The sequence below is a fragment of the Corvus kubaryi genome, unplaced genomic scaffold (genome assembly GCF_017639235.1).
Source record: "Corvus kubaryi isolate FWS band 111438036 unplaced genomic scaffold, C.kubaryi_AGA036_p1.0 37308, whole genome shotgun sequence".
Taxonomy (NCBI): Eukaryota; Metazoa; Chordata; class Aves; order Passeriformes; family Corvidae; genus Corvus; species Corvus kubaryi.
In genome coordinates, this window is record NW_024581096.1 from 13817600 (window position 1) to 13844474 (window position 26875).

Genomic DNA, 26875 nt, shown 5'->3' on the forward strand with positions numbered 1-26875 from the left:
GCCCGTGCGCGCCCTCTTCTTGACCGCCCCGCCCCGCCCCGCCCGCGCCCCCGGGGCACGGCGGAAACACGGACCCGCCCCGCCGCCGTCCCCGGGGGCGCCCGGCCGAGCGTGGCCGAGCGCCGCCGAGTAGATTCCGAGAGTAGCCGAGCGCTGAGCGAGCACTGCTGAGGGGCGTGCGAGAGTTGCCGAGTGCTGCCCGATAGTTGCCGGGAGCTGCCCGTGAGCCGACCGAGGGCGCCCGAATCCTGCCCGAGAGTTGCCGAGTGTAACACGAGTGTTGCCGGGAGCTGCCCATGAGCCGACCGAGGGCGCCCGAATCCTGTCCGAGAGTTGCCGAGTGTAACACGAGTGTTGCCGAACGTTCCCGAGCCTTGCCGAGCGCTGCCCGAGCCTTGCCGAGCGCTGCCGAGCGCTGCCCGAGCAGTGCCGAACTCTGCCCGAGCACTGCCGATCCTCGCTGGGCGGCTGAGGCGAGCCGGGCCTGGTGCGGTGCCGGACGGCGAGCGCGGCCTGTGCGGGTGGTGAGTGGGCCTGAGGCAGGAGTTCCGGAAGGTTTGCGGCCCTGTGTCCCTGATCTCTCGGGTAGAGCTATCCGTGTGCGTGTCTGCGGTAGGGACCGCAGGGTTGGGGGTGTCAGGGCTGTCCTTTCTCACCCTCGCGGTGTGTCTTGATCCCCCTTACCTGTGTAGACTTGGGGGGAGGATGTATGTGCTTGTAAGGACAGGGCCGTGCGTGTTTCCCCCCCACACCTCCTGTGTGTGTATGTGTCTGTGTCCCCATTCCCCCTCAGTTACATGGCCCAGCACTCTTACTGTGTCGCCGTAACAGCATAAGGGGGAATGGCTTTAAACTGAAAGGTACTACGTTTAGATTAAATATTAAGAAGAAATTCTTTACTGTGAGGGTGGTGAGGCACTGGCAGAGGTTGCCCAGAGAGGTTTTGATTGCTTCATCCCTGGAAATGTTCAGTGCCAGGCTGGATAAGGCCCTGAGCAATCTTGTCTGGTGGGAGGTGCCCCTGCCCATGGCAGGGGAATTGGAACAGGATGATCTTTAAGGACTCTTCCACCCCAAACCGTTCAGTGATTCCTTGAATCCATGATTCTGTGATAACGTGCCCGCTGTTGGCTTTTTTTGACAGGTGTGCAGCAGGACGGTCCAAGCCATGATTGAAGTGTTGGCCAAGCTGGGCCGTGGGCCCGTGTTCCTGGCAGGGGAGGTGCTGGAGTGTGTGATCACCTTCACCAACCCATTATCGGCCTCATCGACCTCCGCCAGCAGGTACAGGGCCTGTGCCAGTCCATGCCCAGAGCTTCCAAATGTTGGAGCTGCCTGGGTCCCTCCAGAGGGAACGGCCCTCCCTCTTTCCCTTCTCCCTCTGGAGCAGTAGTCATGGCTACATTGTGGGGCAATGGTGCCAGCTCAGCACCCTGTGACTTCCCTACTTGAGGCACTCCCTTAAGAAGGCCTTGCACCATCTCAATTTTGGGGGCAAAGCTGAGGTAATTATGCTGATTTTGTGCCCCCAAGAAGTAGACAAGGAAAGAAGTATGCAGTTAGAGATTCTCTGTGCTTCAGGTGAGCCCTCAGTGACAGTGACTGGCAGAAAATGAAGCCCAACTGGCTGTCAAAGTGGGATATCTGGTCACACCAGGGTGACAGTCCCACAGAGCAACATCCAGGCAACGTCATTATTTCCTGCATTTGTGGAAGGAGCTCTCTTCTGTCCAGCAGCGCTGGATAGATCAATGTGATCCCTGCCTCCAGAGATGGCAGGCAAAGGGGCGAGTAGTGCCAGGGGTCTGAAAGGGACACCTTCTGTGGCCGCATTTTCTGTGGCCCAGCCTTTGAGCACTGCATCTCCCTTTATCCGTGTTGAGGAAATGTGAGAAGATGGGAGCTTCCCATATTGGCTCACAGCAGGTGACTTCATGTCACAAGCAATCACCCAAAGCCTTCATGTTGAGTGTGTGGCCTTGTCTGATTCTTTAGGGAGTGGAGAGTGCTTTCTCATCTTGAGTCCTTCCCAGGAAGTGTCTGTTTCCAGCTCTGTCAGGTTCAGCATGTTTTCATCACCAGTACGATACTCACATGTGATTGTTTTGGTGGGCCCACTCGCAGTACCTGCAGTCTCAGCAGCAGAGGGCTTCTGTATTTATTGCCTTTCTTAACTTTCCATCTTTTCTTCCTGGTTCTTCTTCCCTGCTCAGTTCAGGTTTCAAATTCAGCTGTGGCATAAGCATCCAGCTTCCCAAAGTTTTGTCCTGTGTGATGACAAAAGCTGTTTTGCCTGCTTCTGAAACATGTGGGACTTCAAGGGTACCAGGTGGCATGGTTTGAGGGGGTTGCAGTGCATTTATGAGGCCTTCATTTGGGAACTTCAAGAGTCTTGTGGTCTGCAGAAGATGGCCTCTTGGAAAAGTTGTTAAAATAGTAAGAAAAACCCCAGGTGATCAATCTGACGAGACCTGGCTAAGTCATACGAGTGGCAGCAGCAAATAGATTGGTGGTTTGGAAAATGAAGCCCTGGGTTGCGTAAAGGCAGGAGCCAGATCAAAGCACAGTGACTGCAACAGGCAGTCAGAACAAATAGACCTGTCAGAGACTGGAAGGTTTTGGGGCTGACAGGTGGAGGGACAGAGAGGCTGCATATTGAGCACAGGAACCGAACTGAAAGAAAGGCAGGGAATTAATTTGGTGGTGGAGTATGAGAAAGAAATCTCTTCTAGCTGGAGGCTGCATGGAGCGTGTCCTGTGTAGGCTACAGGAGCTGTGGGGGAAGGTGAGACTGGAGGGAAGTGACCTCAGCACCAGTGCAGGATCCTCCACTGCTGAACAAACACCAGCTGAACAAGCCAGCTCTGCTGGCAGGAAGGGACATGCAAATTTTGTTTGGACATCTGGTTAGAAAAAATGAAAACAATCCAGTGACATATTGTAGAGCAATACTGAAAAAGAAAGAAAAATAAATACTCAAAATATGGTATTTAAAGGTACTGTAATCACTCTAAGCTTATATAAAATTAGTAAACATTGCCTCAAGCAAGACCAGTTTTCTGTTTCCAAACAGCAGACACCTTACAACAAAAAAACATACGGCAGCCCTGATGGAAAAGCTGTGCTGGTATTTTTGAAAATGCAGAATTACAACTCTAGGGCTCGAAGCAACTGGGTATAGTAACTGAGGTTCATTTGGGTAAGGGCAGCCAGCACATACAAAAGATCTAATAGTGCATCATTAGTCAGCTGGTGCAAATGCAGCACGCCTTTTTCTGTGGTTCATCTAGACCTGTAGGAGAAAGGTTCATGAAGGATGTCTGGACTTCAGGTGGCTCTCTTGAAAGCTGTTTATTGCATAGGCAAAGTTACAGCAGCTCAGGCAGTGGGTATCCAGAGCCAGCCCTACAGCTGTCAGCTAGAGCTTGTAGGCATATCTGAAGCCACTTTCTGTTCAAGTTACAAAGCATTATATACTTTGCTGAGTATCTTAATACATAACAACCAATAAGCACCATACACAATACCTTTACATTTGCCTATAGCCTATCATAGCTACTACCATCACCATATTAGAGTCATTGTTATCCAATGACAAGAGTAAGTAAGTTACAATTTAAGCTTACAATGGAAAATTCTCAGACCTCTCTTCTTCTTGCTGCATCGACATTTCTTGTTTGCCTGCGATAGCTCTCTTTTTGGTAAAAACATGTTTTCTATTTACTTATGCTCTTCTTGAGACTTATTTATTTGGTGAAAAACATGTCTTTGTTGGTGGTCACATACCTTTGTCCTAATCATAAAAATCTCCTTCCAACTCATCTCCAGCCTTTGCCTTCTCAGTTATTCAGTGACCAGTGTTTCAGCAAAACATCTTTTACTCTATATCAAAACTTGCTTTCATTTCTATCTCATCCTCAGTTTCTACAGTTTCTACATTTCTGCCAAGCCTACATATCTGTGAAACTTTCTTACTAAACTTTCATCCTCTCCAATATCTCCCCCTTTCTGTTGAACTATTCAAACATTAGAAATTGTCTTATTCATTATTTTCTGCACACATTGAAGTACACAGGGTACTACTACTATAGCCACAATTATCACTACCAGAATAATTAAGCCTATTTTACGAAGTTCCTTCAGCCAGGGTGTAAATCTCCAACCATCAAACAAACTGTCTAGCCAAGATGGTTCATCTGTTGTAATTTGGTTAGCTAAATCTCGTAAGTTTTGCAACTGCTTATGAATAGAAGCAGAATGATCAGATAGGTTCATACAACACAATCCTTCAAAATCTTCACAGCCATACTTGTAAAAGATAGTCAAGTGCAGCTCTGTTTTGTGAAGTGGCATGCTTGACAGCCTCTTCATCTGTCAGCAAGTCTCTGATCACAGAAGAAGTGTCATTTATTTCTTTACTGAGCCAGCATCCTAATTTGTTTAGTTGATTCAATGCAATTGAAGAACTTAGCTGAGGCAACAAAACGCTTGTAACAATTGATTCTCCAGAGTTTACCATAAACTGGTGATAAGGAGTGATGTTTAGGTGAGGGCCATTTTTTCCTACGAAATGAAACACATAACAAGTGTCCATAGTTAAAGAGCTTAAAATTTCTAATTCTTGAAGGTCAGATTTATCAACTTCGAAATTATCAATATAAGTTTGGTGTCTCGGGCTGGGAGTTTGAAATTATCAATATAAGTTTGGTGTCTCGGGCTGGGAGTTTGAGAAATGTGATGATCATTATATGGCCAATATTTATCAAAAGTAACATTACCAAAACCTTCTGGGAAAGGCACTCCAACTAAACAAGTTGAGAAGGGTTTGTCAGGGCTTGTGTTGGATAAACAGATGGTGTCAGAGCCTGTGGACTTGGCTAAAGCAACCCAAACATTTGTCTTTGGTTGATTTACATGTAAAGCTTCACTGCAAAAACAAAAAAGGGTAAAAGCAACATGCATCTGCACAAATAATAATAAAACTCCATTCTTTTCTTGAGCTGTTTCTGGCAGATGATCTTCTCTCAGTGGTTCTGCCTAGTTCACATTTGGGTGCCGGCTTCTCGGCTTCCAGTCGTGGGGTCACTGGCTGAAGTGGAACCGTCAACGAGCTTTGATGCGTGGTACAGCTTCACGTTCTTTGCTGGAATCCACTTGATTCCTTCACCTGTAGAGAGACATGCAAACACCTTTCCCCACATTATAAGATCATAAGGTCTTTCTATTTTTCCTGATTCTAAATTCTTTATTAAAACTGGGGGTTGTTCTTCCAATTTTGCTTTTTTGTTGTTCAAGAAATGTCTGTAAATGGGGGGGTCAGGCTCTTCTGCAGAGCTGTTCAAGAAATTATAAACATACACGGCTTTATTCAACCTTCTTTGAGGTGTAGCCTGGGCTTCTCCCCCGTTCTGTTGATCTAAAATGCATTTTAAAGTTTGATGTGTTCTTTCTAGGGTACTTTTTAGCAGTTGTTTGAAATACAGTGAGCAAATACCACTATCTCTTACAGCCCTTCTCAGTTCTTTAATTTCGTGAGTGGGGATGGGAGCCTGTGTTTTAGGACTGCTAGGCTGTTGGCCAGCTATCACAGGCTTAAGCTAATAGACTAAGACTTTCATCTTTACAGATTTGGCGTCTTATTTCATGCCAATCTGTTAATTGAGAATAATCTGAACATTTTGGAGGATTTTTTGATTCAGAAAGTAGCGCTGACAAACTCTCGGAACTCGTTTTCTCTTTCTGGGTTGCAAGATCCCCGCCGCTCGCTGGCGAGACTCTGGGGCTCATTGCAAACAGATCTGGCTGCTTTTCAGTGTTTCCTTGTGTTAGATTCAAAGGATCAGCTCCAGCAGAGCGGCTCCCCATCTCGCTTGCTAATGGAGCTGCATTGTTCCCCTCTGTTCCCCCCCGGTTTGTGGCTTGTAAGGCAGGGCTGAGCTGTGTGGAGGGATGTTGCTGGGCGGCGGGAGCAGCGTGGCCAATCTTGGTGGCAGCGGGCGAGGAGGCGGGGTGGAGCTGCATGGCGGTGGGGGAGGCACAGCGAGTATTTCCACTAATGCTGTACAAGCTGGTATGAGTTTTGCGGTTCTCTTGTCCTGGTGCGATATGGCATTAAATAATTTGATTCCCACTGAGTCCCAAAAATCTCTGGTGTAGACTGCTTTAGAGTCAGTGATTGGGACATGGGTCACAGTCCATGCTATGAGATCTTTCGTTTCTTTTTTTGGCAATTCAGTTGGACTGGACTTAATTAGAGGTTTTAGTTGCTGATAGACCATCCTTCTGTTGGGCAGACACATGCTGACCCATGACTGGATTACTCGGTGCTCACCTTTGCCGACCCGTCGCCACAGGTGTCTCTCGTTGAGGTCCGGTCCAGGCGCTGACCCGTAGCGGTGTCAGTCCGGCCTCCACACGCCTTCATTTCAGGCGTCTCCTTTTGTTAGCAGCTGCACACGCTTTCGTTTCAAGCGTCCTGTTTGCAGCTACTCAGGTCACTTCGTTTCAGCGACCGACCACATGTTCAGCGAGAAGTCTCCTATACGCGGAAAAAATCCCTTTTTGCCCCTCTATAATGCTGGGTGCCAATTTATAGGAGAAGGGGTCACGAAGGATGTCTGGACTTGAAAGCTGTTCATTGCATAGGCAAAGTTACAGCAGCTCAGGGAGTGGGTATCCAGAGCCAGCCCTACAGCTGTCAGCTAGAGCTTGTAGGCATATCTGGAGCCTACAAGTTTCTGTAGTTACTGTTCTGAAGTTTCTGTTCAAGTTACAAAGCATTATATACTTTGCTGAGTATCTTAATACATAACAACCAATAAGCACCATACACAATACCTTTACATTTGCCTATAGCCTATCATAGCTACTACCATCACCATATTATAGTCATTATTATCCAATGACAAGAGTAAGTAAGTTACAATTTAAGCTTACAGTGGAAAATTCTCAGACCTCTCTTCTTCTTGCTGCATCAACATTTCTTGTTTGCCTGCGATAGCTCTCTTTTTGATAAAAACATGTTTTCTATTTACTTATGCTCTTCTTGAGACTTATTTACTTGGTGAAAAACATGTCTTTGTTGGTGGTTGCATACCTTTGTCCTAATCATAAAAATCTCCTTCCAACTCATCTCCAGCCTTTGCCTTCTCAGTTATTCAGTGACCAGTGTTTCAGCAAAACATCTTTTACTCTATATCAAAACTTGCTTTCATTTCTATCTCATCCTCAGTTTCTACAGTTTCTACATTTCTGCCAAGCCTACATATCTGTGAAACTTTCTTACCAAACTTTCATCCTCTCCTGTGGGTGCTGGGTGGGTCGGACGGTCGGGACGGACGGAAACGAGAGATCTCTGAAGTCAGATCTTGGAACATGCGGTTTATTGCAAAGGGCGTGGGTATAGGGGCACTGCTTAGAGCTGCAGCTGGCAGCTCTGAGCAGGCCCAAGAGAGCAAGAGAGTAAGCGGGTAAGAGAGAGCGAGAGGAATGAGAGTGAAGAAAAAGTGATGAGAATAGAATGGAATGGTGAAGTCCTGGTTACAATACAATAAATCATCTTCTGTACTGAATATTCTAATTGTCACTAACCAATCTAATACAAGATACAAATCCTGTAGCATTTACATACAGCCTATAAGAGTTCTTATATTACCATAGAGTGTTACATCTTAACTTCTAAAAACTACTCTTTGGACCCCTTCTGCTGAGCTAGTAGGGTCTGCTCTGACCCTTGGACCTGCCTGCAAGCAGAGGGTATTGTTCAATCAAGAGGGGATTACCTTCAGTTGGCCATATCATTGTTTTCCAGTTGTTCAGTAACTAAGACTTGGTATTTCAAAAGTGGCTTTCATTTCGATGTCGCCTGTAGTTTTCATATTCCCAAAATCTTTTGTCAGGCAATCATATTTATAAGGCTTTCCTGTTTCATCTTCCCCAACATCTCCCCCTTTCTGATGAACAAATAAGATATTAGACACAGTCCTACTCGTCATTTTTTGCACACACTGAAGTATACAAGGTGCTGCTACTAAAACTATAATTATTACTACTAGAATAATCAAACCTATTTTACAGAGTTCCGTTAGCCAAGGTGCAAAGCTCCAACTATCAAACAAACTGTCTAGCCAAGACGAGTCATCTGTTGTAATTTGGTTAGCTAGGTCCCTTAGGTTTTGTAACTGTGAATGGAAACAGAATGATTGGATAGGTTCATACAGCATAATCTTTCAAAATCTTCACAGCCATGCCCATGTGCTAATAAAAGATAATCAATATAAGTTTGGTGTCTATGGCTGGGAGTTGGAGATACATGATGATCGTCATATGGCCAATACTTATCAAGAGTAACATTATCAAAACCTTCTGGAAAAGGTATTCCAACTAAACAGGTTGAAAAAGGTTTGTCAGGGCTTGTGTCAGATAGACAGATGGTATCGGAGCCTGCAGATTTGGCTAAAAGCATCCCAAACATTTGTCTTTGGTTGATTTACAGGTAAAGCTTCACTGCAAAAACAAAAACAAAAGGTTAAAAGCAACATGCATCTACACAAATAATGCTAAAACTCCATTCTTTTCTTGAGCTGTTTCTGGCAGACAATCTTCTCTCAGTGATTCTGCCTAGTTCACATTTCAGTGCTGGCTTCTCGGCTTCCACTCGCGGGGTCACTGGCTGAAGTGGAACCGACAACGGGCTTTGATGTGTGGTACAGCTTCACGTTCTTTGCTGGAATCCACTTGGTTCCTTCACCTGTAGAGAGACATGCAAATCCCTTTCCCCACATTATAAGATCATAAGGTCTTTCTATTTTTCCTGATGCTAAATTCTTAAATTAAAACTGGGGGGTGCTCTTTCAGTTTTGCTTTTTTGTTGTTTAAGAAATGTCTGAAAATGAGGGGGTCAGGCTCTTCTGCAGAGCTGTTCAAGAAATTAAAAACATACAAGGCTTTATTCAACCTTCTTTGAGGTGTAGCCTGGGCTTTTCCCCTTTTCTGTTGATTTAAAATGCGTTTTAAAGTTTGATGTGTTCCTTTTAGGGTACTTTTTAGCAGTTGTTTAAGATATGGTGAGCAAATGCCACTGTATCTTACAGTTCTTTTTAGTTCTTTAATTTCGAGAGTGGGGACGGGAGCCCACGTTTTAGGACTGTCAGGGTGTTGGCCAGCTATCACAGGCTTAGTTAATAGACTAAGACTTTCATCTTTATAGATTTGGGGTCTTATTTCATGGCAAGATGTTAATTGAGAATAATCTGAGCACTTTGGAGGATTTTTTGATTCAGAAGGTAGCGCTGACAAACTCTCAGAACTCGTTTTCTCTTTCTGGGTTGCAAGATCCCCGCCGCTCGCTGGCGGGGCTCTGGGGCTCATTGCAAACAAATCTGGCTGCTTTTCAGTGTTTCCTTGTGTTAGATTTAAAGCATCAGCTCTGGCAGAGGGGCTCTCCGTCTCCCCTGCCACTGGAGCTGCATCATTCCCATCCGTTCCCCCCCTGCTCGCGGCTTCTGAGGCGAGGCTGCGCTGCGCGGAGGGATACGGCTGGGCGGCAGAGGGATACGGCTGCACGGTGTCGGGGGACCCCGGCGAGGGCGGCTGCGGCACGGGGATGGGACCCGGCAGGGGCGATGATGACACGGCAGAGCTTGGGAGTGGCACGGCAGAGCTCGGGAGTGGCGCAGCCGATCTCGGTGGCGGCGGGTGAGGAGGCGGCGGGGCCGCGGGGGTCTGGCTCCGTGACTCCGGCACAGCCGATCCAGGCAGCGGCGGGCGAGGGGGCGGGGCGGAGCTGCACGGCGGTGGGGGGGGCGCGGTGAATAGTTCCATTAACGCTGCACAAGCCGGGATGAGTTCTGCGGTACTCTTGTCCCAGCGTGATATGGCATTAAATAATTTGATTTCCACTGAGTCCCAAAAGTCTCTGGTGTAGACTGCTGAATGGTCAGCATTTGGGAAATTAATCAGAGTCCATTCTAAGAGGTTTTTTAGCTCCTGTTTAGGTAATTGTCTTGAACCAGAGCTTATAAGTAAATGCTTAAGTTGCTTATAGAGATCTCTGTCATGGGCAGAGTGGGTTTGTCCCATTTTTAGACCAGTATGATACTCACTTAGATGATGTCGCAGGAGCAGTGTCCTTAGTCAGAGGTCCGTCGTGGGGGGCTGGCCAGGCACTCCACTTGGTGCTCAGGATGCTGCTTTTGGGTCCTTTCTCAGAGCTCCGGTTTTAGGCGTCGCGTGGCAATGGCTTCCCGTGCTCAGGACCTCACGGGTGGGTCCGCACTGAGCTCCAGTGCGGGCGGTGCTGAGCACTACTCGCCTGTGCTCGGGGCGTGCGGCAGGGTCCCTCCGTAGAGCTCCGGTCGGCACTGCTTAGCAGCGTGTCCGTGCTCGAGGGGTGATACGGCAGACTTCCTCAAAGAGCTCCAGGGAGCCGCTGCGCAGCAGTGGCCGCCCGTGCTCGAGGACTGCCAGGCAATTCCCTCCAAGAGCTCCAGGTAATCCCCGTGCTCGAGGGCTGCCTCAGCAGAATTATAGAGCTCCGGCTTTTACGATGCGTAGCAACGGTATGCCGTGCTCACGACACGTTCTAGGTGGCTATAACTGGTCTTTTAGTTACCGTCCATGGAGAAGTCTCCCACAGATGGAGAAAGCTGAACCGGGCTTTCAATCACGTTGTGCGCCAGACTGCAGGTGCTGGGTGTGGGGTCGGCAATCACGATGGGTGCCAGACTGTGGGAGCTTGGGGTGTGGGTTCAGACGGTCAGGACGGATGGAGACGAGAGATCTCTATAGTCAGATCTTGGAACATGCGGTTTATTGCAAAGGGCGTGGGTATAGGGGCACTGCTTAGAGCTGCAGCTGGCAGCTCTGAGCAGGCCCAAGAGAGCAAGAGAGTAAGCGGGTAAGAGAGAGCGAGAGGAATGAGAGTGAAGAAGAAGTGATGAGAATAGAATGGAATGGTGAAGTCCTGGTTACAATACAATAAATCATCTTCTGTACTGAATATTCTAATTGTCACTAACCAATCTAATACAGGATACAAATCCTGTAGCATTTACATACAGCCTATAAGAGTTCTTATATTACCATAGAGTGTTACATCTTAACTTCTAAAAACTACTCTTTGGACCCCTTCTGCTGAGCTAGTAGGGTCTGCTCTGACCCTTGGACCTGCCTGCAAGCAGAGGGTATTGTTCAATCAAGAGGGGATTACCTTCAGTTGGCCATACCATTGTTTTCCAGTTGTTCAGTAACTAAGACTTGGTATTTCAAAAGTGGCTTTCATTTCAATGTCGCCTGTAGTTTTCATATTCCCAAAATCTTTTGTCAGGCAATCATATTTATAAGGCTTTCCTGTTTCATCTTCCCCAACACTCTCCAACATAGACCTTTAACTGCTCTGATGTGTGTCTTGGGGTGACTTTATGATGTGTATCCCATATCGCTGCCCTATGCCCTGAAATTAATTCTTGTGCCTTTCTATGCCTTTAAACTGAGCCTGAGAGGAGGAAGGAAAAACTGAGCAAAACTTTTTCAAAGCAGTTTGCAGCTTGTTCAAGGTCACACAGAGATAGCGACTTTTTTTTTTTCCCAGCCAGCTTTCAGCCAGTTTTCCAGTTTCTTTTTCTCCGGAGAGAGACTGAGAGTTGAGCTTTTTTTTTCCTTCCCTGGAATTTCAGATTTTTTCCCTTTTTCTGTGGACTGCTTCAATATCAGAACACATCGGGAGGACTTTCCACTGAGCACAGAGAGCCTGGCCCTGACCAAGCCCCCAGCTCCAAGGAGACCAAAGGGAGGACTCTAACACTTTCCCAGTTTTTTTTCTTCACAGCAAAAGATTTTATTATTTAGCATTATTTTCCTTTTCCTGGGTGTTTGTTAAATAAATAGTTTTTATCTCTTTCACTTTCCTTCGAGGAGAATTTATTTTTCCTGAACCTGGTGGGGGAGGGGTGGTTGTGCCTTCCCTCAGAGGATATATCTCTAAATTTGACCAAACTGGAACAAATTTAGTGGCGCCCAACTGCGTGGCTTGGAGGAAGGTGAAAAGTCTGTGCTAATTACATTTTGGTTTGAATTTACTTACTCTGTGTTGGGGTAAAGTAGTCACCATGTTAGTTGAGTTCATAACGTTTCTCTGGCTTGATATATTCATCTATTTCTGGTCTGTAGGCTTGTTTAAGGTACTAGTGCCTTTCTGGTCCCTAGGCCTATTTGCCTATCCGCAACTTGGTCCGATCTTATCCTTGATAAGGAATTTTTGCAGAGGAGGGACACAAATTCGGATTTCTATTTTGCTGTGCTCAGTGATAATGATTTATAAGACGTTAACAGAGGTACAGGCAGCTGTCCGAAGTGTGTGATATGATATGTGGTTTCTTTGTCCTAATCCCAGTCCTAGCTTCAGTAGCCTGTTTTGGGAATTTATTAGTAATTGCACCCAGATTGTTAGAGGAGGAGGAGACGGGGTTTCTCTTCCCTTTAAATTTGATAGGTTATCTTTTGAGAATGTTCAGTTTCCCCTGGATGTTAAAGAGACCACCTTCCTGGTATTTTATCTGGTAAGCTTCCTCTATGTGGTTCGCAGCTTGTCTAGAATGAGAGCTCAGATTTCCAGGGTGACTGCCGAGACACCTGATCCAGAGGTGGAAAATCCTGAGTGGTGTGGGGAATGGGAAGATACGGGCCAAATCCTGAAGAAATTCTCTGACCCAATGGTTTGCAATTCCCCCCCTGAACAAGTTCAGAAACTGGCTGGTAAAGGTAGAGGGGCAGGAAGATAAGTCAGCAAAGCCTGCAGACACCCCAGTCACTCAGAATGCAGCCAAACCAGATAGCAAGCCCAAACCAGATGGAGAGTCTAAGCCGTTGGCAGTGGCTCCTGTCATGAGGAAAAAGCACACAACCAAAACTGATCGCCCAGTAAAAGATGATGATGATTCAGGGGAAGGAACCTCAAAACCACCAACTGACTCAGGTACAGAAACCATTACTGAGTCCATGTCCATAAAGGACCTTCACAGCTTAAGAAAGGACTACACCCAACGGTCTGATGAATCCATAATAAGTTGGATGGTCCGTATTTGGGATGTGGCAGGTGATGATGTGATGCTGGGCGGTACTGAAGCGAGGCATTTGGGATCCCTCTCATGTGATCTAGTGATTGACCAAGCGATGACTGGGGGGGCTGACTCTGCCAGTCTCTGGAGACGGGTTTTGACAGGCGTGATTGAAAGATACATGTGTGGAGATGATCTCTACATGCAGCAAACCCAGTGGAAGACCATAGAACAAGGGATCCGGCGTGTGAGAGAACTAGGAGTGGTAGAGATTGTCTTCACAGACGACCCAGGATTGAGGAGTCCAGACCAGGTCAGAGTTAATCCATTCATGTGGCAAAAACTTGTACGACTTGGGCCACAAGAATACGCTTCTGCTTTAGCAATAATGAAACCGAACTACGCTGCGAATGAGACCGTGTGGGATATGGCAGTGAAGCTCCGAGCATATGCAGATTCCGTGCATGGCTAACGCAGTACTTGTGCTCGATGCATGAGCTCTGGCGTGCCCCAGGTCAGAGACAGCCCAGCTGCGTTACTTCTGTGCGTCGCAGAAGCGACTTCGGCATCAGGAAAAGAGCTGCTGGCTGAGCTGGCTAGCTGGCTTCTTTGCAGAGGGAAACACGGCAGGAGCCGATGGTATCGGCTCACATTAGCTCGGAGACAAAGGAAGAGAGAGGCTGTTCTGGTCTGGCTTCTAACAGGTTTATTGTGAGAAGTTTCGCAACCCGAACAAGCTCGGAAAGGGATGGAATGCAATGGGACCCCTCCCCCAGGCTTGTCCTCAGTTTTACAGGGAATTTGAAAACCTCGGGGAAAGGGGAAAACAACCAATGAGTTACAAGCCAGGGGGAGGATACAATTTAACAAGAACCACTGGGGGAAACTGAGAGGCGGGAGTTATAACAAAGAACCAGTGAACAACCAAGTAACCGAGAATTTTCCCAAACCGGGGGAGGCGGCTTGGACGCGGGGGGGGGGAGGTGCAGCTTAGGCTTCTGAGCCGCCCCATGACCCACCCTCTGAGTCTGCCTTTTTGGGAAACTTGATCCAGGGGATGGGCTGGGATTGATTGGCATCACGCTGCCCCAGCCCCACAGTGGGCTGGGTCACACCAACACATGGCCCAACACATGCAAGAGTCGCAACTGTGGAAACACGTGTGCAGAAAATGGAAGATAAGATGGAGAAGAGTCTCCAGGAGATTAAAGAGTGCCTTCTCCAAATCTCAGCGGTACAGATCAGAGATTCTGATACCAAACGTGGACGTTCCCAAGAAAGAAAGTACATCCCACCAAGTAAGCTGTGGGATTTCCTGTGTGACAGTGGGGAAAACATGAGGAAGTGGGGTGGACAATCTACTTCTGCTTTGGCAGCACGAGTATGTGAATTGAAGGAGTGCAAGGTAGAACTTTTGGTAGAACTTCTCAGAAAGGAAGTTCTACCAAAAAGGAAGTAGCTCCAGTTGCCTGTAGCCAAACTGCTGGAAATGATGGAAAAGACAATGGCAAGTCCTATTCCCATGAAGGAACCTCTAAGATGCAGGCCCAGGGAAAGAAGGATAAGCAGGCATAGGGGGGCCCTGACTCTAGCCAGGTAGAGGTCAGGGAAAACCATGTTTTTTGGACTGTATGGATTCGTTGGCCTGGTACATCAGAACCACAAAGATATGATGCCTTGGTTGACACTGGTGCGTACTGTACAATAATCCCATCGCAACATGTGGGGGTAGAATCTGTTTCTATTGCTGGTGTAACAGGTGGATCACAAAATTTGACCTTGGTGGAAGCTGAGGTGAGCCTGACCAGAAATGAGTGGAAGAAACATCTCATTGTGACTGGTCCAGAGGCCCCGTGCATTTTGGGCATAGACTTCCTCCAAAGCGGGTATTTCAGAGACCCAAAGGGACTCAAGTGGGCTTTTGGAATAGCTGCTGTGGAGACAGAGGGCATTAAGCAATTGAATACTTTGCCTGGACTATCAGAGAACCCATCTGCAGTAGGCCTTCTGAAGGTGGAAGAACAAAGACTACCAATCACCACCTCTACAGTGCATTGCTGACAGTACCGGACAACTTGAGATGCTGTGATTCCCATCCACAAGATGATCCGTGAGCTGGAGAGCCAAGGGGTGGTCAGCAAGACCCACTCACCCTTCAATAGCCCCATCTGGCCTGTGTGCAAATCTGAAGGGGAATGGAGACTGACAGTGGACTATGGTGGCTTGAATGAAGTGACTCCACCATTGAGTGCTGCTGTGCCGGACATGTTGGAGCTACAGTACAAGCTGGAGTCCAAAGCAGCGAAGTGGTACGCCACTATTGACATTGCTAATGCTTTCTTCTCCATCCCTCTGGTAGCAGAGTGCAGGCCTCAGTTTGCCTTTACCTGGAGGGGCGTGCAGTACACCTGGAACTGACTGCCCCAGGGGTGGAAGCACAGTCCCACCATTTGCCATGGACTGATCCAGACTGCACTAGAAAAGGGTGAGGCTCCAGAACGTTTGCAGTACATTGATGACATCATTGTGTGGGGGAACACTGCAACAGAAGTGTTTGAGAAAGGAGAGAGAATAATCCAAATTCTCCTGGAAGCTGGTTTTGCCATCAAGAAGAGCAAGGTCAAGGGACCTGCTCAAGAGATTCAGTTCATGGGAGTGAAATGGCAAGATGGACGGCGTCAGATTCCCACTGAGGTCATCAATAAGATCACAGCAATGTCTCCACCGACCAACAAGAAGGAGACACAAGCTTTCCTAGGTGCCATAGGCTTTTGGAGGATGCATATTCCTGAGTACAGCCAGATTGTGAGTCCTCTATACCTGGTTACCCGCAAGAAGAATGATTTCCATTGGGGCCCTGAACAGCAACAAGCTTTTGCCCACATCAAGCAGGAAATCACTCATGCTGTAGCCCTTGGCCCAGTCAGGACAAGGACCAGAGGTGAAGAACGTGCTCTACTCTGCAGCCAGGAGCCATGGTCTGTCCTGGAGCCTCTGGCAGAAGGTGTCTGGTGAGACTCGAGGTTGACCACTGGGATTTTGGAGCCGAAGCTACAGAGGGTCTGAAGCCGACTACACCCCAACAGAGAAAGAAATCCTGGCGACTTATGAAGGAATCCAAGCTGCCTCAGAGGTAATTGGCACTGAAGCACAACTCCTCCTGGCACCCCGACTACCAGTGCTGGGGTGTATGTTCAAAGCAAAGGTTCCCTCTACCCACCATGACACCAATGCCACATGGAGCAAATGGATTGCTCTCATCACACAGCGCGCCTGTATCGGGAAACTGAATTGCCCTGGGATTTTGGAAATAATCACAAACTGTCTGAAGGTGAAAGCCTTGGTCTCGCTGATGAAGAGGAACAAGAACAAGTGACACGCACTGAAGAAGCTCCACCATACAACCAACTGCCATCAGACGACACACGCTACGCTCTTTTCACCGACGGTTCTTGTCACATCGTAGGGATGAAACGAAAGTGGAAAGCAGCCACATGGAGTCCCACACGACAGGTTGCAGAAGCTACTGAAGGAGAAGGTGGATCAAGCCAACTCGCTGAACTCAAAGCTGTTCAATTAGCCCTGGACATTGCTGAAAGAAGTGGCCAAAGCTATACCTCTACACTGATTCATGGATGGTAGCCAATGCTCTATGGGGATGGCTGGAAAAGTGGGAAAAAGCTAATTGGCAGCGTAGGGGAAAACCAATCTGGGCTGCTGAAGAGTGGAAAGACATTGCTGCCCGAGTAAGAAAGCTGGTTGTGAGAGTCCCCCATGTAGATGCCCATGTCCCCAAGAGTAGGGCTAATGAAGAACACAAAACAACAAGCAGGTAGATCAGGCTGCAAAGATAGAAGTGTCACAGATAGACTTAGATTGGAAACATAAAGGAGAGTTGTTCCTAGCTCAGTGGGCTCATGACACCTCAGGCCATCAAGGCAGAGATGCACCTATAAGTGGGCACGAGACCGAGGGGTGGATCTAACCATGGACAGTATCTCCCAGGTTATCCATGACTGTGAGACGTGTGCTGCAGTCAAACAGGCCAAGCGGGTGAAGCCCCTGTGGTATGGTGGGTGATGGTCGAAATACAAGTATGGGGAGGCCTGGCAGATTGATTACATCACACTGCCTCAAACCCGCCAAGGCAAGCGCTATGTGCTCACAATGGTAGAAGCCACCACAGGATGGCTGGAGACCTACCCTGTGCCTCACGCTACTGCCCGGAACACCATCCTGGGCCTGGAAAAGCAAGTCCTTTGGAGGCATGGCACCCCTGAGAGAATTGAGTCTGACAATGGGACTCATTTTAAGAATAGCCTTATAAACACCTGGGCTAGAGAACATGGCATTGAGTGGGTGTACCACATCCCTTACCATGCACCATGTTGCGGGTTGGGTTTGTAACCGGGTGGAAACACCAATTTAGTGTAGTGGTTTGGTCTAAAATATTCATTGCTGTTTATCTTCTGTGAGATAAGAATTAGGAGAAACGCAAAGCAGGCACCAAACTTGAAAGAATATAAAGAAGTTTATTAACAGACCTAAAAGAAGGGAAATAAAATTATACCACCTTCAGAACTCTCCTCCTTCCCCCACCTTCCTCCCTTCTCCCACTGACAATGTAAAAAGACAACCCTTAAGATGTTCAGTCTGTTTACCACTTCCATAATAACCTTGTTCAGTCCATTTAGAAAGAGAAGTCTCTTTTTGCTCGTCCTATGAAAACAGTATCACAACGAGACAGCCACCCACTTCCAAACATTGTTCAGTCCATTTAGGAAGAGTCTCTCTCCCTGCATGTGAGTCCCTTCCCCCGACTTGCAGCTTTTCAAGGTCACACACAGATAGCAATCGGCCCTCCCGCAACTGCGTTCGAGGGTCCACTCTTGAAGTTTTTTGGGGTACAATTTTAAGGTTGAGCCGTTCAGAAACAGAAACAGAGGCCCTTCTCCTTCCCTGGGAGCAAAGGGTCTTCATCATCTTTATTGTTAGGACTATCTCTGGGAGCATCTCCAGGAACTGAGGCTTCTCCTTTCCCTTTGGAGCAAAAGTCCTCATCTGGTCCATCTCTAGGGACTGAGGTTTTCTCCTTTCCCGTTCGGAGCAAAAGTCCTCATTGCTTCCATCTCTCCCTGTTCAAACTTCTCATGAAATTACAGCTGCGTCAGCATCTGCCTATCTCAGCGCAGGTGCTTTTGCTCACGAGTTGAGCACTCCACCCCCCACATCTTCATGAAATTACAACAGGATACTCTGATATATCATAGCTTCACAACAGACTTTCAGCTTTAAGCATCTTGTCTCTCTCTTCCCTCAGGTTTTCAGCTCTTCATAGCAGTAAAAGGGTTAATCTCACCTTGGCCTTGCAGCTGTGTGCCTTATCGCTGTTGGTCACCTGTCACCTGACCTCTGCCAGATAGCGGTGCCGCTTTGCTGAAATCTTGGCCGCAGTGGCGGGGCGGCAGGGGGGATTTCGAGCCGCTCTGGCTGCCCACAGCCCTGCTTGGGGGGGGTCGTCCTGGAGCCATGGGCCGGCCTGGCCTGGCCTGAGCAGGGCCTGGGCCGGGCCCACTGGGCCCCGCTCGGGCCCCGCAGCCACCTGTCCCAGCACCGGAAACGAGACAGAGCTGGGGGGGGGGCGGAGTTTGCCTATTCTTAAGTGTGTATCACAGAGGCGGTCACAACTTTAAGTGGCTTAAAGAATTGTCCATATTCAAACTGGCCAGCTGATAGGTTCTATCAGGTCCCAGAGGAAGCTGTAAGCACCCCTTAGCAAGGACATTACCTCCGGGACTATGCTTGCTAACCTATGACACACCAGCAGCTGGGAAAGTGGAACAGTGCAATGGATTGTTGAAAACCACCCTGAAGGCACTAGGTGGGGGAGCTTTCAAAAATTGGGAGCAGCATCTGGCAAAGGCCACCTGGTTAGTTAACACCTGAGGTTCCACCAATAGAGCTGGTCCAGCCCAATCTGAATCCCTGCATACAGTAGATGGAGATAAGGTTCCAGTAGTGCATGTCAGAGGTCTGTTAGGAAAGACTGTTTGGGTTAATTCTGCCTCGAGTACAGACAAACCCATCCGTGGGGTTGTCTTTGCTCAGGGACCTGGTTGCACATGGTGGGTAATGCAGAAAGATGGAACAACACGTTGTGTACCACAGGGAGATTTGATTGTTGGGTGAAAGCCACCTGTAATGCAAAATGCCTGTATACCACTGCTTGCTGAGTGTCACTGTCACTGTTCCTATATAGCTGTGTATATATATATGTATATATATATATATATATAAGTATTGATGTGTGTGTGGAGAGTTAGAATATATTAGTTTGGGCATTGAGCCAACGATATGGGATAAGGGGTGGAATGTCTTGGCGTGACTTTATGATGTGTATCCCATATCGCTGCCCTATGCCCCGAAATTAATTCTTGTGCCTTTCTATGCCTTTAAACTGAGCCTGAGAGGAGGAAGGAAAAACTGAGCAAAACTTTTTCAAAGCAGTTTCCAGGTTGTTCAAGGTCACACAGAGATAGCAACTTTTTTTTTTTCAGCCAGCTTTCAGCCAGTTTTTCAGTTTCTTTTTCTCCAGAGAGAGACTGAGAGTTGAGCTTTTTTTTCCTTCTCTGGAATTTTCAGATTTTTTCCCTTTTTCTGTGGACTGCTTCAATATCAGAACACATCGGGAGGACTTTCCACTGAGCACAGAGAGCCTGGCCCTGACCAAGCCCCCAGCTCCGAGGAGACCAAAGGGAGGACTCTAACACTTTCCCAGTTTTTTTTCTTCACAGCAAAAGATTTTATTATTTAGCATTATTTTCCTTTTCCTGGGTGTTTGTTAAATAAATAGTTTTTATCTCTTTCACTTTCCTTTGAGGAGAATTTATTTTTCCTGAACCTGGTGGGGGAGGGGTGGTTGTGCCTTCTCTCAGAGGATATATCTCTAAATTTGACCAAACAGGAACAATGTGTCACATGGAGGGATACCTGTGTGCCACAAAAAATCCCTCTGTCACCTAAAGCTCTGGTGTTAGTGCTTACTAATCAGATCATGATGTTAGAAAACACCAGAGGAACTATTTAGTGGCTAAAGTAGAGACCTCTATTGAGATAGAGGAGTGATTTGGAAATTGAAAGGTGTCAGTAGTACCATGGGAAGTGCCCTGTGGAATGGTTGAGGTCACAGCAGAGTCCAAAACATGAGACTGTTTTTTGTGCTGGATGTGTGGCCCTACATTAATTCCTGTGGCTGTACAGAGAAGCGTCAAAATGACACCGCTGCCTCCCCTATTGCCGTCAGCAAACCCCTTGCATAAGGAGAAGTAAATAGGTCCTAATGAAAGACCCAGAAGTGTCTTCTTTGGTCTGGCACAAACAGCAGCTGATGTTCTTGATGGGGATGATGCTCTGGGGGCAGAGGAAGCATGTCTGTGCCTACCTGTCCTGAGGAGTGTTGAGCTTGGGGTGTCCATGCTGTGGGCAGGGGCAGCTGAACCCAGGTTGCAGGAATTTGTTGGTTTAGAATTTGCCCACTTCCCTAGTGGTTGTGTTGTTACCAGAGTGCTGTTCTGTGTGTCACCACTGGCTTGGGATTTAGCTTGTCATGGCTGAGATTCCTTTGCCAGGGCCCACATGCAGCAGCTCGAGGTGTTCTCTAAAGAGTGCAGTGAGTGGCCATTCCCAAGCTGTGGATGATGAGAAAGATGAAGAAATGAGTAAGGCTTTGGACTAGATCTTGTTGCTTGATCTCAGCATGTTTGCTGAAAGATCCCTGTGAAGTTTTGCACAGGCCTCCTTGTCCCCATGGAATGGGACAGAGGCTGCTGACCTCCGCTGCCTGTTGTCTTCTGCCGTGAGTGTACAGCAGGTTTCTTGGGGCAGATGTGTTTTCTCATGCCGTGTCAGTGCTGTGCCTATGCTGTTGTGGTTCAGGCTGCAGTTACTGATGCTTAAAAAGAGTCCTTGGGCCACAGAGCCAGGCCTTGGGTGAAGCTGCTGTCAGCAGCTGGGGTGGAAGTGGCTTTGAGTCAGCACCCCAGTGTGAGCTTAGTCCCAAGGCTTGTTTGGAGGGGGACTGTTGAGAGTGGCTTCAGTGACAGTGAAACAAGGCCTTCTTTCTTCCAGACAGCCAGTCCGGCATAGAGCTGAGCACACAGAGTTGCTCTTCTCCCAATTCCTGCCTGCTGTAATTCAGGTTTGAAGCACAGATATGAGTGTTGCTCTTTGCTTTCAGTGAGATGCTGGCATGGGCCAGCGCCCAGATCCACTGCCAGTTTCATGCCAGCGAGAACCGGGTGGCACTCCCTCCCTCTGATGGCAGCAAGCACGATGTGCAGGCAGAGAATGAGACCGTCTTTGTCCCCAACAGAGGTGAGTGCCACTCCTGCCTGTCCCCTGGGTAGGGACAGTGAGAGCACAGTGGGCAGGAGTCAAGCAGACAATAATGTGTATGTCTTGATGGCAGCATGCATAGAAGTGAGTGGGAAGTCTGTGTTGCTTTCCTTTTGCCATTCCCTGGTGGTGGATGTTGTGGGACCTTGTTAATACTGAAATCACAGTTACACTAGCTTGGATTGAAACACAACAGTTATTTGTCCAGCTGCAGTGGCAAGGTCTCATGATATGACCAGGGCAAGAGATGTTTCCTCCTTGGCTCTCTTCTCCCTGTTGCTCCCCATGAGGATGAAGCTTGACTGGCCTAGGCACAGCCTGAGGCTGAGCAGCATTCATGTGTTTCTTATTCTCTTTCAGGAGAGCGGGGTCAGTGTATCCTGTCCACCCCACCAAAGATTCTCTTCTGTGACTTGCGACTGGATCCTGGGGAGTCAAAGTCCTGTGAGTTCTGTCTTGTCTTCCCCTGCTCACAGAGCTTGTCTCTGGGGAGCTCTGCTTTCAAAACTGGCTTTACAGACATGAGTGCTGCAAGTGTGAGACCCTGGTGCTCGGGAAAAGTGAGGTGCTTTGGTTGGAGCATGAGTGCTGAGGAGCTGCTGCATCATCCAGAGTCTGTTCTCTGCTGCGTTAGGGCTGTGTACTGCAACATGTCCCTCAGTCCTGCCCCTGGCCTGTGGGCTTTGCTACCAATCCACAGTGTAGCTGCAAGGCATAAAACTTCTGAAATACCTGGTTGCAGCAGAAGGAATGGCTACACACACCTGCATTTCCTTGCCTTTATTTCTTCAGCCACACGAGAGTATTTTTGGAATTTAGACTGGTGTCCTTCAGAGGTTTGTGCATCCTCTTCAGGTTGTGGCTGTCATGGAGATAACAGTCTTCTGGATGTTCTAGTTTTCTTGCTGTGAAAGTAAGCACTCCTCATCTTCTCTGCTCAAAGCTCTCCATGTCTGAGTAGATAGCTATGGAAACAGCTGAGTATGCGCTGTTGTCTCTTGGTTGGTGGCTGCGTGACCCAGCCTGTTCAGGTTATGTCAGATCTCCTTTGCATTCCAGTGGCCTGTGATCTAGCAGCAGGGATGTTAGGCCTTACAGGCTGTGCATGAAGAGCTCTGTTAGGTTGTCCCAGGGATCTGCTGGGAATGGTTGATGGAGACCCCTTATGCTGTAGAGCACAGGGACTGGAGACACAGTGCCTATGCTGGGGTGGGCTCTGCTGGATCACTGAGCTCTCCAGAGCTGAGAGCAGAGCTGCAAGTGAGACCAAGCAGCCGTGGGGTTGTGACATGCTGGTTTTGAAGCTGGTATTTCCTGCCTTTCTGGCCTTGGAGGGGCCTGACTGGAGGGAAAGGTGGACCTGGTGAAACCAGGCTGGCTTGGCTTGGTGGTTAGTGGAGTGGGGCAGTGCCATCTGGGGGCTGTGCCCCTAAACTGCAGAGCCTGTTGTCTGAAGACGTTTGGTTATTAGTTTATTGTTCTACAGCAGCATATTGGGGAAAGGAGCTGGCCATGCCAGCAAGAAGGAGGAGGAGGCAGAAATCTCAGCTGACCTGAGGCTCACCTGGATTCTCCTGTGTTCCTTGCTGCTTGCAGGTTGGGAGCTGGAGCATCCATTCCCTGGGAGCAGAGGGAAGCCCCTTTTCCTGGCACATCTTGGCCAGGTTGGGCAGTTTCTGGGATAGCAGATCAGTGACGACAGCCCATGTTCCAGGTGGCTGGGATGGATTGAGGGATTGACTGTGTAGTGCTGGCTTAACAGGCAGAAGCTGTTCAGCCCCCAGCTAAGCTAGGATTTGTCTGTTTTTCCCAATGAAGTTGTGTGGTGTGTGTGTGTGTCCTCTCTGCCTCTGGGTGGCACTGGCACTAGCAGCCTGCATCTGCCTGGTGCTTGGATGCAGTTCCTCAGGAAGGACACAGACTCTTCTATTCTTTGAGGTTCCTTGGCTGTACATTACAACCTTTTCCCTTGGCTGCGTGATGCACCTGTCTGTTTCATGCATCACATGTGATGTGGCTGCATGTGGCACTGGTTTTTTAGCACTGAAATCCCTGTATCACAGCCCTGGTCTTTCACTGCCAGGCTGCTCACACCGATCACATCAGCCTGTGGTGCTGCTGCTCTCACACAAGACTGCAGCTGGCACACTTGCGGATCATTCCTGGGGTCTCCTGCCAGCTCTGTGGAGGGAGAGTTGAGGCTGTGTGGGTGTGTATCTTAATTCTTCATTTCCTGTTTTTCAGAAGTTTAGAGTTTTGCTACACAGTTTGGGAAGGGGAAAAAAAACTAATCCAGAAACCCCAAGAAATCTTAATTCTGCTTCAGCAGTATACTGTGTTATTAAACTGCAGCCAGAGCTGGCACATACAGCTGAGGTTGTGTTAGACTGTCTCTTGATAGAAGGACTTGTTTTCATTTGCTGACCAACTTATTCCCCAATACCTTACTCTCGTTGTGGTGCCTATATGTTGAAGTTGACTCATCTCCCAGCCCTTTGACACACGACCCAGGCTGAGCTCTTAAATTTGTCATAATGAAACATTTTCTCAAGTCCTCAAATAATTTCTGTGGCTGTTTTTGTAATACCTTGGTAGATCACAGAGAGGGGAGGAAATGGAAGCAGCCTGGACACAGGCCAGAAGCCCAGCCAGAGGGCACAGTGGGTGGGTAAGGAATGCATGTGTAGCACCAGGAATGTGCTTCCTTCTGGGATATGCAGGGAAGCTGGGACTTCCTGAGTCTTGGCATTCCTGTGCCAGGTAGCAGACTGCCCATCCTCCTCTGACAGCGGTGGTCTCTGCTCAGGTTATCTTCACTGGGCATGAAGGGCTTTGTGAGCATTTTTGTTAAGTTTGGTATGGGGGTTACAGAAGTCTGCTTCTTTCCTTGGAAATATCTGATTTTCCTCCCTGTCAGGATAGTTCTCTGCTTTATCTGCACCCTGGTCCAGAAAGAGAGGCTTGTTTTAAGGTGTGACATCCTGTGGACACTACACGCTAGCACAGGCTTTTTTCTTCCTTCCAGTCCTGTTATTTTAAATCTAGGAGTTATATTTAAAATATAACCCTAACTTTTAATCTAAGCCTCAACTTTCAGTATGTGCCAGACATGGGGAAGGATCTGTGGTTTCAGAGCAGGATGCTGCCCTTCCTCTGTCAGGGCGTATCTGCTTTACGGTGGGCAAGCCAGAGAGGTGGAGACTTTCCACAGTTTGCTGTTTGTGTCTTTCTTGTTATACAGCATGTGGTTTGGGAAAGCTGCAGAAGTGTTCACACTGCGTCAAGAGGCATTGGGGTTTGTGTGGTGGCCAAGGGGCTCTAGGAGGGCTGAATGTGGTGTAAGACAGGCCCTGGTATCTCAGAGCCCTCAGAGGCTATGTGGTCTAAGTCATCAGCCTGTCACAGGGGACACACCACAGGTTGTTGTGAAGATCTCGGAATTGTTTCTCAATCTTTTAGATGCAGTCCTTCAAAGAAAAACACAGGAAGAAACTAACTTGTTGCTGAGTTTGAGGGTTTGTGTAAAGCAAGTACTAAAAGAGGCGTGAGGTACTGATCAACATGCGCATGGGGCAGGGCCTGCAGAAGGCTGCGCTTTGAGAGCAGTGGACAAAGGAGTGCACAGAGGCAAAATTGGGTTGAACTCGTGATGAGTAAGTTTAGCTCTCGTGTGTTTGTGTTCCTGGATTTTACATCTTTCACATTCTTTGGAGACAGAGTTTGTGTGTGTGGTTGTATGTGCTGGAAGCAATATTTGGATGATGGTGCATGTGATGTGAGGAGCAGTGTAACTGGTGCAGGGGAGCTGAGTTGTGCTTGGCCTCTGGAGGAAAGAGGAGACAGCAGAAAGCACCAGGCACTGTCCCTAACTCAGCGCTGCTGTTCCTAACTTGGCGCAGGGAGCCTGCGCACCACAGCTGCAGGAGCTTCATTTTGGCCTCAGAAGGCAAATTTTCTGCACCCCTTGCAGATTCATACTGTGAGACGCTGCCTGTTGATGGCCCCCCCTCTTTCCGGGGCCAGTCCGTGAAGTATGTGTACAAGCTGACCATCGGCTGCCAGCGCGTCAACTCCCCCATCAAGCTCCTGCGCGTGCCCTTCCGCGTCCTCGTGCTGCACGGTAAGGCCACGCGCTGCCCTCCCTGCACACACAGGCAGGCTGCACCCTGCCCTGCTGATACTCTCGCCTTCTTCCCAGGGCTCAAGGATTACCAGTTCCCACAGGATGAGGCTGTTGCACCCTCAAACCCCTTCCTGGAGGAGGAGGAGGGCTTGAAGAAAGACTCTCGCCTGGCGGACCTAGCGACAGAACTGCTCATGGTGGCCACCTCCCGACGCAGCCTGCGTAGGTCATATTCCCTGCTCAAACCTGCTGTGCTTCCTAAGAAGCTGGGCATGGAGAACATCTCGGGGCCAGCTGCAAAAAATCTCTTGCTGACAAAGCAAAGTTCCAACTGTGGCTGTGGAGCAGCTCTGTCAGGGCCTGCTTGGCTTAGGGCCTCCTAGCTAGTCTCAGGTTGTTCCTACTTCAGGCAGAGAGACCCTGTGCCCAGCATATCACAGCCAGTGTGGGGTTTGCTCTTGCCCACTGCAGACATTTCCCAAAGGGAATACCACTCTAGGGACAGTCCTTCACACCCAAGCAGGAGGGATGTGGTCATGTCATTAACCCAGAGCACTGCACAGTGCAGGGCCTTGTCCTGCCGCAACCCTTACTCCTCTTCTTGCTCCACAGACCTGTACAACATCAGCAACACTCGTGGGAAGGTGGGGACATTCTGCATCTTTAAGACTGTGTATAAGATTGGAGAGGATGTCATTGGGACCTTCAACTTCTCAGAAGGAGACATCCCATGTCTGCAGGTCATTATTGTCTCTGGGATCATGGGGGAGAGGCAGGGTTTTAGGGAGAAGGGGCTGTGGGGTGGCACTGGGCTCTAAGGGTTTCTAGTGGGACCCAGCTGGGGTCTCCTTGGGAGTGTGAGGTGGACAATGGCCCAGTCCTGAGCTTGTTTGGGAAATGGAGCCCCCAGGCTTTGCACGTGGTGTGTATGAGGTTGTGAGAGCAAGCACCTTGCCAATCGCCCTGCAGTTCTCGGTGAGCCTGCAGACGGAGGAGAGCATTCAGGAGGAGTTCCAGCGCCGGCGGGGGCAGCCTGTCTCCTTCACCATGCACGCCCGCCATCAGGAGTCCTGCCTGCACACAGCGCAGAGCAGCTTCAGCCTGCCCATCCCGCTCAGCTCGACCCCAGGATTCACCACCAACATCGGTTAGTACTCACCAGGGAAGGGACCCACCCCTGCTTGTCTCTGCAGGAGGACTGTGATGTCCCCAGCCCTGCATATCCCAGGCTCAGCAGAGATGTGTTCCTTGGGAGGGAGCTGGCCTGTGTCAGTGGGGTCATTTGCTGTCCCCTTGCCAGGAC

The 26875-nt window shown here is 48.7% G+C and overlaps 1 protein-coding gene and 1 long non-coding RNA gene across 6 annotated transcripts in view; one reads left to right on the forward strand and one right to left on the reverse strand.

Annotated features, from left to right (window-relative positions):
- Positions 1-64: 64 nt before the first annotated feature.
- RGP1 (RGP1 homolog, RAB6A GEF complex partner 1) overlaps positions 65-26875 on the forward strand; it is a 27993-nt gene continuing 1182 nt past the window's right edge. The window contains exons 1-8 of one of the 5 annotated variants that reach the window (XM_042028606.1): positions 68-599; positions 1145-1284; positions 21292-21428; positions 21810-21893; positions 25420-25569; positions 25648-25794; positions 26185-26312; positions 26542-26719. In XM_042028606.1, the coding sequence (XP_041884540.1) occupies positions 297-599; positions 1145-1284; positions 21292-21428; positions 21810-21893; positions 25420-25569; positions 25648-25794; positions 26185-26312; positions 26542-26719 (1267 nt within the window). In that variant the 5' untranslated portion in view covers positions 68-296. Of the gene's footprint in view, positions 600-1144; positions 1285-21291; positions 21429-21809; positions 21894-25419; positions 25795-26184; positions 26313-26541; positions 26720-26875 lie in introns of all 5 variants that reach the window. The other 4 variants (XM_042028604.1, XM_042028605.1, XM_042028607.1 and 1 more) reach the window with 4 other exon arrangements.
- LOC121664916 lies at positions 8630-10689 on the reverse strand. The gene is made up of 2 exons (XR_006016168.1): positions 10104-10689; positions 8630-8749 (listed from the first exon to the last, which is right to left on the reverse strand). It is a non-coding gene; the product is annotated as an uncharacterized LOC121664916 (long non-coding RNA).